This window comes from Syngnathus floridae, chromosome 4 (assembly GCF_059516105.1).
Source record: "Syngnathus floridae isolate MCC-2025c chromosome 4, RoL_Sflo_1.0, whole genome shotgun sequence".
NCBI classification, from domain to species: domain Eukaryota; kingdom Metazoa; phylum Chordata; class Actinopteri; order Syngnathiformes; family Syngnathidae; genus Syngnathus; species Syngnathus floridae.
Window position 1 is genome coordinate 7,003,891 of NC_142416.1, and position 21,407 is coordinate 7,025,297.

The following is a 21,407-nucleotide window of genomic DNA, read 5'->3' on the forward strand; positions in this document are numbered from 1 at the left end:
AAACCCGGCTACGATCTTTCTGAGAAATACAGATAAAACTGAAATAATTGATGTAGTTAAACAATTTAAGAACAAAACATCAAGGGACTGTGAGGATATTGATCTATACCTAATTAAATATGTAATAGTAGCTATAGCAGATCCCATAGCACATATCTGCAACCTCTCGCTGCAACGGGGCTCCTTTCCCACAAAAATGAAAATAGCCAAAGTTGTTCCCATTTATAAGGCCGGTGAGAAGAATCTTTATACCAACTACAGGCCAGTCTCATTGCTTCCCTAATTTTCCAAAATATTGGAGAAGGTATTTGCTGTTAGATTGGACAGTTTTATTGATAAGTGTGAGATATTAACTGATAGTAAATATGATTTTAGGCGAAAGCGATCTGCATCTTTAGCTTTAATTGACCTTGTGGAAGAACTGTCAACAAGCATTGACGACAATAAGTTTGCCGTAGGAGTTTTTATTGACCTTAAAAAGGCCTTTGATACAATTGATCATGACATTTTGCTTCAAAAATTGGAAAGGTATGGGATTAGGGGAATAGAGTTCAGTTGGATAAAAAGCTACTTAGAACATAGGCAACAGTTTGTGCAGATGGGAGAGAAAAAATCAATGCTTTTAAATATAACCTGCGGTGTTCCACAAGGATCAATATTGGGACCAAAACTATTCATAATATATATGAATGATATAATTAACACCTCTAAGATTTTAAAATTTGTCATATTTGCTGATGACTCAAATATCTTTTGTGAAGGAGAGAACCTACAACAACTAATGAAGACTGTTTCTGATGAGCTTGCCAAGCTAAAACTGTGGTTTGACTTAAATAAATTATCTCTTAAAATAAAGAAAACCAATTTTATGATCTTTGGGAAATGAAAAATCCCAGAAGACATAACTATTGAAGTATTGTGTAATAACACCAGATTAGATAGAGTTTATGAAAACTCATTTCTGGGAATAATAATTGACCACAGTCTTAGATGGAAACCGCAAGTCAAAAACATCTCTTCAAACTTGGCAAAGACCGTGGGTATACGTTGTAGTCAGACGCTTACTGAACCAGAAAACAATGTACACTTTATACTGCTCGCTTCTTCTTCCTTACATGTCCTATGGTGTTGAGGTATGGGGCAATACCTACAAAACCACCCTAAAGACGGTATGCACAATGCAGGAAAAGGCAATTAGAATTATCAACAATGTTGGCTATTGTGAACATACAAATAATTTATTTATTAAATTACGAACATTAAAATTTATAGATTTGGTAGATTTCAAGACCGCACAAATTATTTATAAAGCTAAAAAAAAATACGCCCTAATGATATACAAAAATGGTTCATAGAAAGAGAAAGTGTTTACAGTCTAAGAAGGAGAGGGAATCTTTTACAACCTAAGGTGCGCACCACCCTCAAAAGCATGTGCATATCTGTCAATGGGGCAATGCTATGGAATAAGTTACCCTGAATGATCAAAGAAAGTAAACACATTGCCCAATTCAAAGAACACTTTAAACATTTTACACTAGAAAATTATAGTAATTGAAAGCTTCTGCCTGTCTGTTTTCAGCTATATAGTGCATATCTTATTTATTTATTTTTCTTTCCAGAATATTATTGTATAAACTGCTTTTCATTTCTAAAATTATCTTCCTCCGACAAATCAGGTTTCTGTACTTCGAAAAAACTAATTAGCAACCATGTTGAGAATTATGATGTATAAAAGGGGTAGGAAAAAACAAGCAATAGCTTGTTCCTTCTCCTTTTTTGAACATGTTGGTTTATGTGCGTTATTGGCATAACATGAAATTATGTGAAAATGTGAAAAAATGATTTTGTGTTTGGTCGATCTTATGTTCAAAAATACATTTCACTTCACTTCACTTCATTATTAAAAGTGAAGACAATTTGCAATTCTAGTAATGACACACGAATCTGATGCACAATTTGTCTTTGCGGGCCTCATAAAATGATGTGGCGGGCCGTATCTGGCCCCCGGGCCTTGAGTTTGACACATGTGAGGTAGGCGAAAGATGAACAGTTTAAAGTTGGAATGGGTTGAATCGGTTGAAAATGTTGAAATTAGAAGTGAAATTTTGCGCAAATTTTAAACGTGAAAACGTGAATTTTTTTAACTTGCCAATTTTGGGAATGTCCCCAATGTGATTTGAATGTACTGAATGACGTGAATTTCAAACTGGAACAACGTAAATGTGAAATGTTGAATGTGCCATTAAGAATGAATGGGGAAAAAGTTGCTAGAAATTTGCGAATTTTGTGAAAACGGAACATTTTTGGAATGAAAAAAATGTAAGCAACGGTGTCATGAATATTTGAAATTAAGTTAAAAGTGGAATGGAGTGAATCGGTTGAAGTATGTTGAAGTAGTTAAGTGTCGAAAAAGTGGGCGGAATTTGTAGAATAATCATAAAGGACAGGAATAACATATGTGTGAAGGCCTTCGCCTTCACACAATGAGTGACAGACTGGGCTGGCCTGAAATAATGATGATGATGGACCAGTGGGTTGGCCATTTGTGAATATACACTACCGTTCAAAAGTTTGGGGTCACATTGAAATTTCCTTATTTTTGAAGGAAAAGCACTGTACTTTTCAATGAAGATAATTTTAAACTAGTCTTAACTTAAAGAAATACACTCTATACATTGCTAATGTGGTAAATGACTATTCTAGCTGCAAATGTCTGGTTTTTGGTGCAATATCTACATAGGTGTATAGAGGCCCATTTCCAGCAACTATCACTCCAGTGTTCTAATGGTACAATGTGTTTGCTCATTGGCTCAGAAGGCTAATTGATGATTAGAAAACCCTTGTGCAATCATGTTCACACATCTGAAAACAGTTTCAGATGTACAGTTTCGTTACAGAAGCTACAAAACTGACCTTCCTGTGAGCAGATTGAGTTTCTGGAGCATCACATTTGTGGGGTCAAGTAAACGCTTAAAATGGCCAGAAAAAGAGAACTTTCATCTGAAACTCGACAGTCTATTCTTGTTCTTAGAAATGAAGGCTATTCCATGCGAGAAATTGCTAAGAAATTGAAGATTTCCTACAACGGTGTGTACTACTCCCTTCAGAGGACAGCACAAACAGGCTCTAACCAGAGTCGAAAAAGAAGTGGGAGGCCGCGTTGCACAACTGAGCAAGAAGATAAGTACATTAGAGTCTCTAGTTTGAGAAACAGACGTCTCACAGGTCCCCAACTGGCATCTTCATTAAATAGTACCCGCAAAACACCAGTGTGATTTAGGGCTATACAAATAAACTTGACTTGACTTGACTAGTGTCAACATATACAGTCAAGAGGCGGCTGCGGGATTCTGGGCTTCAGGGCAGAGTGGCAAAGAAAAAGCCATATCTGAGACTGGCCAACAAAAGAAAAAGATGAAGATGGGCAAAAGAACACAGACATTGGACAGAGGAAGACTGGAAGAAGGTGTTGTGGACGGATGAATCCAAGTTTGAGGTGTTTGGATCACAAAGAAGAACGTTTGTGAGACGCAGAACAAATGAAAAGATGCTGGAAGAATGCCTGACGCCATCTGTTAAGCATGGAGGAGGTAATGTGATGGTCTGGGGTTGCTTTGGTGCTGGTAAGTTGGGAAATTTGTACAGGGTAAAAGGGATTCTGAACAAGGAAGGCTATCACTCCATTTTGCAACGCCATGCCATACCCAGTGGACAGCGCTTGATTGGAGCCAATTTCATCCTACAACAGGACAATGACCCCAAACACACCTCCAAACTGTGCGAGAACTATTTAGAGCAGAAGCAGGCAGCTGGTATTCTATCGGTAATGGAGTGGCCAGCGCAGTCACCAGATCTGAACCCCATTGAGCTGTTGTGGGAGCAGCTTGACCGTATGGTACGCAAGAAGTGCCCATCCAACCAATCCAACTTGTGGGAGCTGCTTCTGGAAGCGTGGGGTGCAATTTCTCCAGATTACCTCAACAAATTAACAGCTAGAATGCCAAAGGTCTGCAATGCCGTAATTGCTGCAAATGGAGGATTCTTTGACGAAAGCAAAGTTTGATGTAAAAAAAAATCTTATTTGAAATACAAATCATTATTTCTAACCTTGTCAATGTCTTGACTCTATTTTCTATTCATTTCACAACGTTTGGTGGTGAATAAGTGTGACTTTTCATGGAAAACACAAAATTGTTTGGGTGACCCCAAACTTTTGAACGGTAGTGTAAATATACGTGTCCACCAATGAATATGACCAACATTGTAGTAAGTTCAAGTTAAGCCCCTAAACCACTGAGCTGCGAAAAATTGAGTGTTTACAAAGGTAGCAAAGGTCAGGGTTCGTCCAAGGTCGCCAAAGTTTGCCAAAAAGTTCCCAGACATTTACCTGTACTTTTCTTGTCACAAGGCAATTGTGAACATGTTTCAAACTTTTTCAGACAGGATAAAACACTAAAACCATTGGCTAATGTCTGGCGACCATTTGGCGACCATTTACAACAGTTAATGAATGCTGACAACTGAATAAGAGTTAATGCTTACAATATTCACACACCACATTCAAAGACAGCTTCAGCTGACATTGGATAATTTATGATTCAAAAAGTACAGTCCAGCGGTATATCCATCCATCCATCCATCCATCCATCCATCCATCCATCCATCCATCCATCCATCCGTAATCAACACTGCTTATTCTGTACAGCAGCGGTCCCCAACCCTTTCAGCTTCACGGAGCGGATTATTGTTAGACAATATTTTCACGGACCAGCTTTTGAGGTGTGGCAGATAAATATGACAGAATAAAATTATGTGACCGACATAAACAGCAGGGCGAGAGTGGAGCCGAATCGTGACAGAGTGTACCCCCTATCACTGATCATTGTAAGACTTTTCAATGATTATTTTCGTCTCTACTAATACAGTAGCACGCCAACATTAACATTACAGCATTAATTGTTTTCTAATCAATCTGTTACTTGACACTTAATATATAATTATATTTTAGTGCAATAGTTTAGGTAACATAACTAAGCACAACTAAGTATGTCCCTCGAGTATAGCCATGAATGTAGACTAAAACACTTGCAGGATTTGTGAATATTGTGCACAAGCTATTGTACATACTAATAAAGCTCTTAAAGCTCTTTACAATATGGTGCAGTGCTACAAAAGAAATATGTTCCAACATCATGCTCTCCTATGTCATCAACAAGCTATCACTAACGTACGTTTATGTATGTCACGTCCGTGTCACAGGACGCTCGCTCAGCCGGCAACTTTCCTCAGCCACAACCCTTTCATCACCGTAATGTCTGTCACCTGCTTCCTCTTGATACCTTATGTATTTAAACTCTGCCCGTGTATTTCTCCCTGTCGGTGTCTATTGTTTCCTCTCGTTCGTGTCCACGCCTGTTGTCCTGTTCGTCTACTTCCCCCAGGTGTCGTGTGGAGGCTCACGGTCAGAACCTCTCCCTAGTCTGCACTTGGTTTGAGTGGAGTTCTGTTTCCCACTCGCTGTCCGTGAGCCTCTTTCCGCCTGTTCCTTTGTTCATCTTCCCCCTTCCCTTCAAGAAACCCTGGTCCAAGCTGCATTTGGTCACCCTGCTCCACTCAATGCTTGACAGTTTAGAGTGCAAATGAGACAATAAAAGGATGACGCCGCTGAATTAGGCAATAATTCATGATTAGAATAACATCCCACAAATTTGTGTCAGCAAGTCCAATGTCAAATGATCAAACTGATTGAAATTATGAAAAATTCACATTTTAAATGATTAGCTGTTAAAATCATTTACATTATGTTTTTGTTGAATTAAAATATAAATCAATCATGAAAAGAGCTGCATCAGCAATGCATCTCTCTTCTCCTTGACAGATTACATATTGGATGTTTGCTGGATTAGCCAGGCACACTCTCCACAGTATTATTTTATTATCAGTTGCAGTAAACTGCTTATCCTAAGAAGTAAGGGATGTCAATATTTCAGGTAAGTCACTTATAGTTAATTTGACCATTCACATCAATAGTGAATCTCTTACAAAGGAAACAAAATATATTCTACAAAATATTAAATAACACAATTCTGGTATCAGACAATGCGTAGGTGGTGTTTTCACAAATCCTTGATGTGGTATGTCATGCTTTGTGCAGACTGAGCTACGTACCATTTATTTGAGACAGAAAATGACCATATCTTAAGGGGAAGTCCACCCAAAAAAATTCTTTGTAGTGATGTTAGTGCATCCCAACTAGTCAAAACACAATATTATGATTCATGTATCTTTTGTGGAATATGAATAAATCCACCCGTTTTTATCTACCTGGGGGAGGGAGCATTTTTCTACTTGCTGTCAACAGAAAATGACATCATAATTGCCAGGTATCCAGTTACTACAACCAAACATGGCTTACTTTTCTGAAGCTGAGCCGTGATAAAAAAAAAAAAAATCCTATATAACTGGGAGTATTTTGCTGTTTAACTCATATTTCACTAGCACAATATTAATCAGAATACCACGTTCAGACAAGTGGGGGCACACAACATATTGTAAATAAAATTAATGTGGTTCTTCTCCTTTAATGCATTTGGTTCTATTTTCTTGTTCATATTGTTTTGTATAAGTATCAATGCCCTGGGTTGCACTGAAAGGATGGTGTTCTTGCAATGCACTTTGAGGATCCTAAAGTGGACCGGTAAATAAGCCTGAGGACAATCAATAGTCCAATTATTATTTGTTGAGGGAAACATTTAAGTTTCACAACTAAGCCTCGTGTGCTGTAGAGTCTTCTAGACCGTCTGTCCCAGTAATTCTCTATTGGAGACACAGCAAGATGTTCAATGACAAAAGCCTATCTTGGGGTAATGGGAGACATGAAAGAAAGCTAATTAATGCTTTTGTTGGCAATTATGAAGGCTTCTTTACGCTATTTGTGAGCCTGTCGCCACACATTATGCCAGGTGGGCTTGTCACGTGCGAATCAATTGTACAAATAAATGCATATTTTAAGTAGGACTACTAATATTGTCTCTGAAATACTTCTTCTTTTCTTCCTGAGAGCTTTTCATCTGGCTCATCACTTGTCTGGTTTCCCTTTTCCAAATCGCTCCAACGCTTATTCACTTTTGGTCCCTGGTCAGTTTACAGTTTCACAACTGCAGCGCAGGCCAAATTATACCTTCATATACCTACTCACTTTCCATAATATTATATATTAAAATTTTTGGTTAACAAAATTGTTTTGGTGGAAAACCTTTAAAGCAAATGTGAAGCCAAACTTGTCTAAGTAGTTAAACCAACAGTAATGTTGTGTTGACAAGTTATTCTTTGACTGCTGTAGAAAATGAACTAAAATAGACATAGACACTACAAAACAGAGCTCCAACTTTCTCGGACCTAGCAGAAACATTTCTCGAGAACACTGCAGTAAGAGTTCTACATGCAATCAAGGGAAAGAGCAGGCGATCGATAGCAAGATAACCAGAGGGAGTATGAACTTTAAAAGGAATTGGTATGATTGATTCCCTAGCGCTCAGAGTACAATAATGTAGTTTGAGTTAGACTGAACAAAACCACCTTTGTGATTATACTGACACTTTCTATTGAATAGAAATGTATGAGCCCTCATTTACCCAGTGTCATAATACATAATAATCGTGATGTAGTGGAAATTAAAACACAGACTATAATTTGCATCTGTTACTTTGAGGTTCCACCATTACCATTTCAAATATATTTGTCACATCAATCATGATTAATTGAACAAGTCTTGGCCCAAAAATCTACAAGTTTTATTTAATTTTTAAATTAACACCATATTAAACCATTCCACATGAGGTCCAATAATTCCATGACAATTGAATTGATTTGGAGGGGCAGAACAGTATTACACTTGGATAGTGCATCTGCATTATCACTCGAAGGTTTTGGGTTTGAATATCAGCTCTGACCTCAATGTTCTCCAAGTATTTGCATGGATTTCTCTCAATAATCAGTTTTGCTGCCCAGTTAAAAAATGTGGTAATTAAAGACTAAAATTAATTAAACTGCCCATATGTGTTAATTTAAGTGACAAGTGTCTATCGGTACTTTCACACCAAAAGTACCAAAAACTATTTAGAAATTTCTTACTCCTAATTTTAGAATGAAGAAACTTAATTATTTCATGAGCTTTTGTCTCCAAGCAGTGCAAGAATTTATGTATTTCAATGATCCCATGGAGCTAATTTGTAAGGTTGATAAACAATATGCCATTGATAGCCTCGCCCAGGGCAAATAGGTGACTGTGATGTCATTTTCAGGAGACAGCAAACAGCAAAATGGCCGCCCCCTGAGATGGATAAAGTTAGTTGAGTTTGCTGCATAATTCATATACCAAAAACATACATAATATTCATCCAAATGCTGTGTTTAGACAAGTGAGGGCGCATAGAACACTTTCTTGTAAAGAAATGTCTACCTGTTGATTTCCACTTCTACACAATACCAGTATAAATTTTGTACTGCTTTATAGCTGTAAAAAACTGCTGGTAGGTGACTTTTGGCCTTTATTGTCATAAATAATCCACTAGCCCACCCAATAAAGTTAATTTAATACACACCTGTATGAATATGTAGTCATCCTGAACCACCAGTGAACTAATGTCAATGTATCCAGGGAAGGGGTAGTTCCTGGTGGCTTCTGCACACATCTGCGCTCTGCAAGTGATATACTGCACTCCTGTGGATTGGAAATACAGTGAGACCTTTGTAATGTTATCATTTATACATACTGTGAAGGGAGATCTAGTAGGAGATGAGCACAACAGCTGTCGAAATTAATCTATTAATCGACACTTTTTAAGTTACCCGGTAATCCTTTAAAGCCTTTTTAACTTAAAATTGTCCAAATCCTCTACTGTCAGCCTGTCAACATAAATTATTCATCAATTGGTGTAGTCCAGACATGGGCCGTTTAATCCAGCCAGCCAAACCTGAATAAATTGTATTATTAAACTTTTTTGGGGGTCATTTTCCCTGCAATGACTGTGTTTCGCCAGCGCATGTACTCCCGGAGGCCGTGTCAGAAAGCTCGTGCACACTCAAGTGTTTGAATGTACTCAGTAGTGCGGACCCAGCGCACTCCATGCTCTATTTCTATCAGTGCCGAATTTCGAGTGTGGGCTGTGACGTCAGCATTTTCGTAATTCGCGCGCTGAGCTTTCAGATACAGTTTTGCGCTAAAGCCACCCCACAAACCTTCCCTGGAATCCTTCTATTAAAAAGAGTGGCCCAAGGAAAAGAAAGTGCCGACTGTTTAAAAAAAGAGTGGATAATTTGGCTCGATCTACGTGTGTGAGCAGATGTTCAGCCACATCAACATCAATAAAGCCCCGTCACAGATCTAGGTTAACAGACCAACACCTTGGTCGGCTCTATCCTAAGAATTGCCACAACAAATTTTACTCCAGACTATGATGCACTACCAAAAAAAGGGAGACACTGTTCCCACTGAAAATGAAGGGGAGTTTCTCAAGTTTGTTGTAAAAAGAAAATGTATTTTGAAAATAATTTGTACAAATAGCAGGGATTGAAACTAGCGAACATTCTCATTTTCAAACAATGCAGGATGCTCAAGGACATTGATGCACCACTTGTTTGTGACTAATCTTAACTTTTAAAGTTCTTAAGGCCGACTTTAAGGAAGTGTTTCCCGTTTCCTCACCTCTGTCACCAGGTGTTTGTGAGTTAGATCTCTTCTCTGATTTTCAGCTATCCATCACCGTGTTGCCGTTTAGATTTCTTATTACCGTATTGGCCCGAAAATATGACGGTGTTTTTGCATTGAAATAAGACTGAAAAAGTGGTGGTCGTTTTACATTCGGGGTCTAGACATTATACCCATTTACAACGCTAGATGGCGCCAGATATCTTTAAAGCGAATACTGAACTTAACTCCCCAGGCCAAAGCGAACCCCTGTCACGAAGAATAAAAATAAAAATAGCGGTAGCACGAAGAAGAAAAATAAAAAATAGCGGTAAGAAAGAAAAGAGAAGAAAATAAGAGAAGAGATAACGGAACATGGAGAAACAGTAGGTTTATTTAGATTTCAAAAACCAGAAGCCATTCATTTCCAAATGTGATTGCACTTTAGTTTACATATTTGAATGTTCAGATATTAAGATGTGACAGTTTTTGCATGATTTGAATGAGGCAAAATAACATGCTTTTTCTCTCGAATATATTGTTATAATCATTTGTTTCAGATGTACTGTAATTATATTCTGTATAAAAATTAAATTTGGTGTTCAAAAAGTCTTTTCAAACTTGAGTCTTGAAAAAGAGGGGGTCGTCTTATAATCAGGGTCGTCTTATATTCGGGCCAGTACGGTTCTTTATTTAGATGTATTCTTTCACTGATTCTTCAAGATGATGTACTTGGTCAGAATGTTTGTCGTTTGACGCGATTTCGCCTCATAAGATAAACATCTCTTGTAAATCTGACCTGCGGGCGCTGAAGTAATGCAAACTGTTATTCATAACAGTGTCGTATTTAATGAGAATCACCGACAATAGTTTTTTGGTAAAACGTTTTTTTTTTTTTAATGCTGTTAATAAATGTTTTCAAAAAGCTTTTTTTGAATATCTATGATTTACTACCTAGTAAAGGCCAAAACCTTTCATGCAATGACCTTTACATGTCGTTTGTATTACTTCACACAAACACTACATCCATCCGTTCATCGTTTGGCCCCCCGGTCAAAATTTAGAACCAAATTCGGCCCGCAAGTCAAAGAGTTTGCCCACCCCTGGTGTAGTCAATCAAGAATATAGACTTGAATGTTTAACCAAAACTTGTTAGCTGCTTTTACTTTGGAAAACAATCACAAAATGTGTTTCAAAAAGTTTCATAAGTAGTACAACAATAATCCCTCTTGTTTGGTATTGTTTAATTGTTGTTTAGTTGTGTTTTTTAATAAATAAACATTTCCAAATAAACAACAGTAACCGGTTAACAAACGTTAAAATGGAGAAAAAGGTTATAAAAATACACTTAGATGAAAAATGAAATTTTATGAGATTATTCGATTAAGCGATAGAAAATTTTATTCTGACGATATTCGATAGTGACAGCTCTAATGAGGATCATAACGGGTTGCAAGTGAGTCAAAGCCACAGACGTATAGAGTGGAACCCCGGAAGTCAATCGCCTCAGTACTCAACATATTCGGTTTTTGATGCAAACTGTCAAGAAATCTTTGCCTTGGTGCGTGAACAAAGCTTCAGAAACCAATGTTAGTCGACATTGTTGTTTAGCGGGTTTTAAACCATTGTGACACCCGACTGCTCAAAGCTGCACCCATGAGACCACAAGATCACAGGGTTCATGCTGAGAGTTGAGTTCATGCGATAACAACCATATAAAAAGAGATATAATGTAAGCGAGACGACAAGATCACGGGGGTTCACACCTGAAGTGTTGAGTCACGTGATAACCACATGATGAAAAGAGAAAGCCACTACTTGTATGTTATATTTAAGAGGCTGGACGACAAATGCTGTTAAAAGCCAGCTTTAATGTGGGGCCTCTTCAGTAATGAACATATCCACGAGATGCAACAGACCAGCTCAACTTCCACACATGCGCAAATGACACGATAGATACGAGTGCCTGTGTGCACTTCCATACACTGTATTTGTAAACAATGGCCATCCTTTCATTCATATTGATTCACTTTTGGGACATAATTTTCGGGGACTAAGTTGAATGAATAAGTTATTTTGTCATGTCTCATGTATTTCAAGCTCATTTTTGTCTTTTAAATGTCCAACGTGTAAAGTGCCACATACGGACCTCGAAGGACTGTGCTCCAAGCCTTTGCTGTACTGTATTTTCGTTTTGTTTTTTTTTGTTTGTTTTTTGTTTTTTTGGTTTTATGTACGCACAGAAAACCAAAACAACTGTTTTATTTTTGGTTTGTCAAACCTTTAAAACAAAAATAAAATGTCACTTTATTTTTGACCTCCTAACTTTGCTTGGGGAATGGGGGAACCTGTTCTAATTTTCTACACTAAGTATACCCCTGAGAAGACAGAAAGTCAGGCTAATATGTTTTTTGTAAATTGTATGGTTCCACTTACTCCCTGCAATGTGATCACTTACTCATCATTGCTTTTGGTGCAACTATTGAGTTTTGCGACTAAGTGAGTGGTCGTTGAATGCACCCTGAGTCGACTGGAAAACGTCAGTCAGAAATTAAAAATAAAAATAGAAAGGAAACCTAAAGATGGAAATTTACTAACACAAAAGAGTCAGCTGGCTTGTGGCTCAGTCAGGAGACTCGACCCGGACCGCGTCACAACGCCCGAAGGTCATCTTGTTGGAAAGATTGACAGCACCAGACTTGCAGTGAGGCCGACTGTTCGGCTTTCTGACCGTGTGAGTGTTCTTTAAACGCACCTCGCGCAGAACCAATGTTCCCTCTAATTTTTCAAGTGTCTGGGCAAACACACAAGCTCCCTGTGTACACTGTGGACCACTGTGTGCAACACCAGATTAAATAAATAGATAAATAAATAGATAAATAAATAAAATATTGTCAATGAGAACTTTAACTTACTCGGGGTCGGATTTTGTTTCGTGTGACAGCTCGTTCCTTTTCTGTCGGTCTTTTGCGCTCTCTCGCAATAATGTACCGATCCCTCTAATTTATTGGTGGTCGTTAAACGCACCTCGCACAGAACAATGTTCCCTCTAATTTTTCAAGCGTCTGTGCAAACACACAAGCTCCCTGTGCACACTGGACCACTATGTGCAACACCAGATTAAACGAACAAACAAACAAACAAACAAACAAACAAACAAACAAACAAACAAACAAACAAATAAATAAATAAATAAATAAATAAATAAATAAATAAATAAATAAATAAATATTGTCAATGAGAACTTTAACTTGCTCGGGGTCGGATTTTATTTCGTGTGACAGCTCGTTCCTTTTCTGTCGGTCTTTTGTGCTCTCTCGCAATAATGTACCGATCCCCTGTCCCATCTTGAGTCTTTGTACAATTCCAACAGCTTTCAAATGACATTTCCGCTGAATGTGACGGTTGAGGTAGCCAAACTTCCATTCAGTCCATATTATTACCTCCATAAACTCGCCTGCCACTTTGGCTTCACTGCATGTTTTGCATAGGAGATCTTTCTTACTCGAAAAAGAGAAAATCACACCCAGTTACTCCATTTGTTCTTTTATTTGCACACACTCCTACAGCCATTCCATCTTAAAAGAACATCTCTTATTGACTTTGGCTTGGCGAGTGGATGTGTCGCTGCTCGTTCGCTTCGCCATGATAAGGGGTTAGCTCACTTAGCGTTGGAATCTCTTGACTCCGCCGCACTGTTGTTAGCTAGCTAACCTGCACGGCACGTTTTCAGGCACTGTCAATGCTATGATTGGCTGTGCGCAGAAACTGCGCGAGCAATGCGCTATTACGCAGCTGCGCAGCTTAGAGGGAACTGGGCACAGAACGCGAGAGCTTGGATGGATGGATAAATAAATAAATAAATAAATAAATAAATAAATAAATAAATAAAATGATTCTAGCTTCAGGGAAGCACGATAGTCCACTGGCAAGCACGTCCGCCTGACAATTCAGAGGGTGTGGGTTAGATTCCACCTCCCCCTTTTTGGAGTTTGCATGTTCTCCCCGCGCCTGCGTGGGTTTGCTCCGGGAACTCCGGTTTCCTCCCACTTCCCAAAAGTATGCATGGTAGGCTGACTGAGCACTCTAAATTGCCCGTAGGTGTGACTACGAATGCAGATGGTTGTTCGTCTCTAAGTGCCCTGCACTTGGCTGGCAACTGGTTCAGGGTGTCCTCCGCCTACTGCCCGATGACAAGTGGGATAGGCTCCAGCTGGCCCGCGACCCCCAAGGGGACAAAGCGGTACAGAAAATGGATGGTTGGAATTTAGCATCTAAAGATGGAAATTGACTAACAAAAAAGTGTGTTCTTTATGTTTTTGTTGAAAACAAGCTGTCACTGTCTGCCACATGGCAACGTCTTCCATCTTTTACTCAATGCGTGTGTGCTCCTACAGCAGGGGATTTTGACGGATGCCTACTTTGGCACAACACCGGCCATACTCCCTCGTGAGCATTCCATGCCATCCTTCTTTATAATTTCAAGTTTCATATCGATGGTCTGAGAAGACATACTACACAACTTGTTTTTCACACTGCTAACATGCTGAGTCAAGCAGGGAATGGCCAAGCAAAGGCAACAAGGGCTGGGGTGCCGGTTCGGAAGTTAAAATTTGGTACATAAGCGGATGCAAAAAATTGGCGAGGCTCCGGTTTGTATCTCGAAAAGTTCATAAGTATAGGCATTCCTAAGTCGAGGTACCACTGTATCCGTGGTCAAAGCATGGTAAAGGATAACAAAAAGGCTAAAGTTTGATTGTGATGCTAAATTCTAATGTAACCAATTCCAGCAAATCTTATTTTACATCTTGACTTTAGAAATGCATTCAATGTTTTGTATACTACCAATCAAGTAAGGAAATAAATTGCGTTTCTGCATGTACGCGATTGGCTGTTGCACTTGGACTTTTTCTTTATCTAATGCCTTCTTTTTTTTTTTTGGTGGGCTCAAATAAGTACTTGAATTCCATAGTGAATAAATGCCACAAATGAAATCACAGCCTGTCTGTTATACAGGCGTGCGACAGTGCTGATATTACAGTTACAAGATTGCAATGTTTCACACTTGCAGAAACATATCCACCAATGTCGGACGGGGGTGCCTGCTGTTAGGGAGTGCAGAAGACAATATTAACAAATAATAATGCACTGGGATTATTTTCAAAGCAAGTCTTATAGTTGTTGCCATGGAAAATATTTTTTTATTATTAGTGATGCATGTGTAGCATAAACTCACTTCCATCTGGCGTGTGGGCCTCCATGTGGACAAGATCTGACTCCTTGTCTAGACCGGGAACAGACCTGGGAGAAGATGACAGATCACAGGACTGTTTAACACAAGATGGTAATGAATAAAGGGCTATGCAAACTCACTAACTGCGTGCGTGCGTGCGTGCGTGAGTGTGTATGGGGGTCTTTTCATTGGAATGAAGAATACAAGACTGTAGTTAAGATTAGTCTGAATACAACTATATTATTATCTCAATAAATCTAGACCCGCTTGCCTCCAATAAAATGCAACAGTATAAAGCATTGATTACCAACCAGTGTGTGATAGTGCATTACAGTAGTATGCAGTTGGAAATCATCAGGTGTGCCACGGGACATTGTCCAAATTCAAATTCTTCATTTACTACAAAATAACGTCTTTGGTCAATTGTCTTTGCCAGTTGTATCAGCCATACAGGCAGAACAAATCGATGCTCTTCCATTGTATGGTAAAAGGGTAATATATTTAATTTTTACATTTAAAAAAATTCAGCTTCACAAAGACTTTTTGAGAAATTTTTGTTTGGTGGCATAGCTACTGTTGGATGTCTTTAAATTTTAATACAGTAAATGCCTGTGCTCAATAAATGTTGGCTTAAACACTAGTATAAAGGAAAAAACAAATTCAGATATGTTTGGGTGACAAAGGAGTGCCAAACTGACTGTTAATATCCTAAGCAAAGTCACGCAGAACACAAGCAAAGGCTTCAGCAGTTCTGCATAAGCAGACCACCAACAGCTTCATTCTCCAGGCTGTTAGGATCCTGAACTCTCTTCCCCCTTCTGCGTAGCGTCCTGTACTTATTTATTGTGTTATTTGTTTATTTATTATTTATTCATCACTCTTATTTATTCTTTGTTTGTGCCTTCTTGTTTTATTTTCTTGTGTTGTTTACTTGTATGTACATTGTGAACTATGTCTCTGTCACGTGCTGGCGCCACCTGCGACAGGACCACGCCCACCTGTCAGTGGAATCGCCGTCACCTGCCACGGGCTCATGGACAGCGCTATATCAGCGCCGCCAGCGCAGACCTGAGTGTCAGTCTGTCCCTTGATGCTGCTTCGCTCATCAGTCCCTGAGATACTGACTCGCTTGACTATTTGAAATCCCGCAGAATCGTTTGTCCTCTCCAGCCCGGTCGCCGCTCCAGCGCCAGCTGTTCCCATCATCCCCTTCCACAATAAAGTCTGTCGCTACGCACTTGGCTGTACTGTCCGATCCCTTACAGCACATATGTCAGAGTTACGGCCCGCGGGCCAGATCCGGCCCGCGAATTGATTATCTATGGCCCCCTGGATGATATTGAATTACTATTAGAACCGGCCCGCAGGCCACAGCCGCCCGCTGGTGTTTTGCACGCACCAACACTACATTTCCCACAATGCAACGGTAGCCCGCGATGTCCCTGCAGCTTGCACAAGCGGCTTCATTATTCCTCAGTAGTCAGAGCAGAGTTCAACTTTCTGATACCCCCCTCCTCAAAAATGGCTAAACGTAAGGTGGACGCTGAGAACAGGGGGTTTCAGGCCAGGTGGTAGGCAGAGTACATGTTTACGGAGGTAAGACGCAAACTTGTGTGTCTTCTGTGTGGAGAAAATGCGGCTGTAATGAAAGAATTAAATTTAAGAAGGCACTATCGAACGTCCAAGAAACACACAGACCAAGACAAGAAAATGGAATATGAACAAAAGCTACAGAAGGTGGAAGAATTAAAACGAGGCCTTAAGTCCAGACAGGCTATGTTCACGTATGCTAAATCGCAAAGCGAGGCTGCTGCCAAGGCTAGCTTTATTGTGGCAAAAGAGATCGCCAAATCAGCCAGTTCAAAATCAGTTCAAGACGTGATTTTTCTTTGAAGAAAGTATTGTTTTGTCTGTGTGCCGTAAATTTTTGCATTTTTTAATTTATATTTATTTTTCAGTTGAATGGACCAAGGGAAAATTGCAGATAAGAGCCATGAGAAAGAATACAACTGATTTGATTAATTTTTTATTTTACGATTTGAAAGCAATGATCGGTAGATCATAGAGCAGCACAATAATACATTTTCAGTTTATAATGCATGCACTTTTATTTATGCATTTATCTTGATATTAAGAAACACATTTTGTTTTTAAAACAATTTAATTTTTTGCTGTTTGGCTGTTGAAAATATTTTCCCTTGAAGTTACTGACAGAGCCATATTCATTTAATCATTAAATAATGTACACTGTATTAGGTCTTAGTTCAATAGGCTATGTGCAATCATTCCGATATATTTTAATAAACATTGAACCAGTCCGGCCCTCGGCTTGTGGCAAATTTGTTTTTTTGGCCCTCTGTGTGTTTGACTTTGACATCCCTGCCTTACAGTCTTGTCACCGTGGGATAGTGTGAACGTAATTTCGATCTCTTTGTGTGTCTTGGCATGTGAAGAAATTGACAATAAAGCAGACTTTGACTTTGAAGGAGAGGAATGGAAAAGAATAAAGTGAATATCTCTAAAGATTGACTTACCAGTAGAATCTAGTCGGGGTAACACGTTCATGAACAAGCTGCCATTTTCTCCCAAAGTTTAATGAGCTGTAGAGCTGTAGATATGTGATACAAAAAACATACAATGTTAGTTAGTAAATGTATGGTTTGACCTGAACCTGGCCTCAAATTGGAATAGCTAATTTAAAAATTGAAGTAATATCCAGTCATGGTCAGTTGATTCCAGAATAGAGGTTAGTCTGGGGTTACAAACCATTATCAAGCAATAGCACTGACTTGCTATCATCATTAATAACTGCCTATTCAAGCGTGCATAAAGTCATAGATATAGTATTTTGCTCCCCCTCAACAAAGAGAGGGAGAGGAGTACATAATATTAATAATAATTAAGAACTGAAACACAGCCACTTATACATAATGTTTGTAAATCCATATAATTTTAGATGAATGTTCTATGTCAGTGCTTCTCAATTATTTTCTGTTTTGCCTCCTCAGGAAGAAGTACATATTTCATGCCCCCGCCCCCTAACTCTCCTCAGTGTCTATAAATAGTATCATTTGTCCATCAAATTTAATAAGTACTCCTTTGAATAACATTGTATCCTCATTAACATGTCCCTGGGGTAACCACGCCTCCCGTTGAGAAGGACTGTTCTAAGCAAATATGCATCTGCTTAGAAAGGGCTTTAAAAACGAGGTCTACATATCGTACAGTTAGAGGTGTATCTATTGAGGATTAAAAAGGGGCAATGATTGCTTGTAGTGACTAGTGTATAAAGCCAAAGATACCTTTATTTGTTCAGCCTGAACAAAACCACAAGATAATATTCTCAGTATGACTTGTTACTCAAGGATGTTGACATCTGTAATGTTGTTTATTGTACATGCATTTTGTACATGCACAATGTCAGGTCGCTGCAGGGTTTTAGTACCACTAGGGAAAGGGAATCACTTGAAAATACAAACAAAAATGGGAACATAACAGTGTAACTTGGAATTGGGTCCTTAATTATGCAGATTATTTCTAAGTAACATTATATTCCAAGTACAAGTTTTATTCAAAATAATGGTTTTATTGACTTTTACCCTGTTTCTTATGAGTCTTTTTTTTTTTGTTAATGGGTAAAAAAAAAAAAAAAAAAAAAACAACACCTCTCACTAGTACCAGTTTTCATTATACGTATATCCATTGCTATACTGGTACTCAGAGTACCACCCACCCAAAACAAAATGTTTGACCTTTCAGTCTCATGAAACAGTATGAAAGTGGTCATTCAGTATTGGAAAGTTCTTTATGTTGTAAACTATCAGCTCATTGATTGAGTAAAACAAACAGTGAATGACTTGAGGGCTTTTGAGAGATGTGAGGAGACAAGTGTTTTCTTTCCAATTTTCTCCGAGGTCAAGGAATGGATTCAATGTTAGCTGGAAGCACACCTTTGTCAAGAATTTTGTGAAGTTGAAGTGAAATACACTGCAATCCATGGGCATCTGGTGTGTCCTGAATTGGCGCTCTGATTCTTCCACCTTCTGTTTAAAAAGGTCCCTCGCTGGAGCATTCGAGTTGACGTAACATCGAGGCAAGCAGGATACGAACGTCATCTCTTTGGACAGTGACATATGGACCAGCAGGCACAGCCTCTGCCTGCTCTGTTCATCAGTTCATTGACATCTTGGATTTTAAAACCTCTAAGCTGTCACACAGTATGCTTCATAATTTCCCACTCTCACGAATAAATCAAATACAGCTGCCACAAGAGCCTAGGGATTTGGTGACCCACTTGATTGGAAATGTTTATTTAGACATGAAAACATGTTTTATTTTCATGTCTCATTTAATTGTTATCTTGGTAGGACGCTCAAAGTTCTGTATCACTTTTCTTGAAAGGCAGACTTCCTTTTCTTCTCTCCTCAAATACTGTAGTGAAATTAAGAAAATAGTAAATATTGTACGGCGGCACGTTTAGCACGTTGCTTCACAGCTCAGAGGTGCAGAGTTCAATTCCAGTTCCGGCCTTCTTGTGTGGAGTTCGCATGTTCTCCCCGCGCCTACGTGGGTTTCCTCTGGTTGCTCCGATTATATCACACATTCCAAAAACATGCATATAATGCATACCACCTTTTTGCTTCCTTCTCATGTGAGTCACTGGCATCGCTGCGCTCCTTATGCAAATTGTTCTAATAGTGTACAATATCCTTCAACATGATCAACGCAGCACACCACACACTTCACATCTGTCACTGACAATAAATCTTGTCCCCCAAAACAGAAGTCTTACGCGATCAAAAATGACATGTCATGACTGACCCGTGAGAGACGGGGAGTGCCATCGGGCATCCAGATTGCCAAAAAGAAAAAAAAAAGAGAAGTGAGTCTCGCTGTTCATGTCTTGGATCACTGTCATAGATTTTTTTTGCCAACCTGTCACAATGTAATTTCTACTATTTTGATAATTAGATGACACATAATGTATACAAAATATCATTCAGGTGGTCCTCTTTTTCTGAAATTGTGTTCTTTCGAATCTTGAGCAACAAAGTAAGGTGTGATAAAAATATTTATAGTAGTATTGGCACATTCAGTTTTTGTTTATTCTTTCTTTCTCATTTTATGTCAAACCAAAGTAAAGCAGATAAAATGATGGAGTCATACAAATAGAATATACTCTATGTCACACAGTTACAGGGCGATGATTTCAATTTAGTTTAAGTTCACGCGTACCGATCACTTACACATATTCTACAGTACATTGCAATGAGTGCTCAAATGCATGACACAAAGGATTTCTCACATTTTGGTTAATAAATCTTTCGATAGATACGCACCCTGATCAACCGATTACACTTAAATTCGGTTTTATGAATATTAGATCACTTCATACGAAAGCAGTTCTCGTTAATGACCTTATCACGGAACATAATCTAAACGTTTTTGGTCTTTGCGAGACCTGGTTAAAACCTAATGAATTGCTGCCACTTAACGAGGCCTCGCCTCGAAATTTTGTGAGCTCGCATGTGGCACGTCCTCGAAAAAAGGGTGGGGGTGTTGCCCTCATCTCAAATTCTGAGCTTAGATTTAGGCCTCGCTCAATTCACGTATTTAAAACATTTGAAGTTCTCATTGTGCGATCCACTGCGTTACCGTCATTCTATCTTGTTGTTATTTACCGCCCACCCGGGGCTTACTCTGGCTTCCTGGATGAATTTTCAGAATTTGTGGCTGATCTAGTGACAAATGCAGATAATATAGTTATCATGGGTGATTTCAACATCCACATGAATTCACCGTCAGAACCACTGACTTCGGCATTTCAGACTTTAATCGATACGTTTGGTTTTACGCAAGCCGTACAGGCAGCAACGCATAAGAATGGAAATACCTTAGATCTGGTATTATCCCGGGGACTAGCAACCTCAAATATCGCAGTACTGCCATACACTACTGTTCTGTCTGATCATTTCTTAATAAAATTTGAAATTTTAGTTCCTTGTCAAAGACAAGAGAGCAATCAGAATTATAGCAGCCGTAATTTTAACTCCATGACTGCAACTGCGCTGTCTGAGTTACTGTCGCCGGCAACCGCCATGTTTCCCGCATACAGCGGCTCTATCGATAATCTTACAAATGAATTCAATGCGACATTATTAAAAGCCATCGACTCTGTGGCACCGCTACGTCTGAAAACTCGCCGTAGATGGCCAACTCCGTGGTTCACAGATGAAACACGTACGTTTAAACAATTATGTAGAAAGCATGAGCGCAGATGGCGTTTAACCAAACTTGAGGTTTTCCATCAGGCATGGAAGGACAGCCTCCTGAAATATAAAGATGCGCTAATTTTAGCAAAAACTCGTTATTTTTCGCAAGTCATTAATCTTAATAAAAACAATCCTAAATACCTATTTGATACAGTGGCAAAGCTAACTCTGCGCCAGCCGACCCCCGATAGCTCCTTCCACTCAGCTGACGAGT

The 21,407-nt window shown here is 39.0% G+C and overlaps 1 protein-coding gene and 1 long non-coding RNA gene across 3 annotated transcripts in view; one reads left to right on the forward strand and one right to left on the reverse strand.

Annotated features, from left to right (window-relative positions):
* Positions 1-21,407, reverse strand: part of sorcs3a (sortilin related VPS10 domain containing receptor 3a) — a 296,809-nt gene that overhangs the window by 99,217 nt on the left and 176,185 nt on the right. Inside the window, exons 5-7 of the mRNA XM_088374786.1 lie at positions 17,456-17,529; positions 14,925-14,989; positions 8,604-8,722 (exon numbers count right to left, since the gene is read on the reverse strand). Coding sequence (XP_088230912.1) covers positions 8,604-8,722; positions 14,925-14,989; positions 17,456-17,529 — 258 coding nt within the window. The remainder of the gene's footprint in view (positions 1-8,603; positions 8,723-14,924; positions 14,990-17,455; positions 17,530-21,407) is intronic.
* LOC148398651 (uncharacterized) overlaps positions 16,193-21,407 on the forward strand; it is a 31,385-nt gene continuing 26,170 nt past the window's right edge. For both annotated transcript variants that reach the window (XR_015858243.1, XR_015858244.1), the window contains exon 1: positions 16,193-16,517. This is a non-coding gene — a long non-coding RNA (uncharacterized LOC148398651). The remainder of the gene's footprint in view (positions 16,518-21,407) is intronic.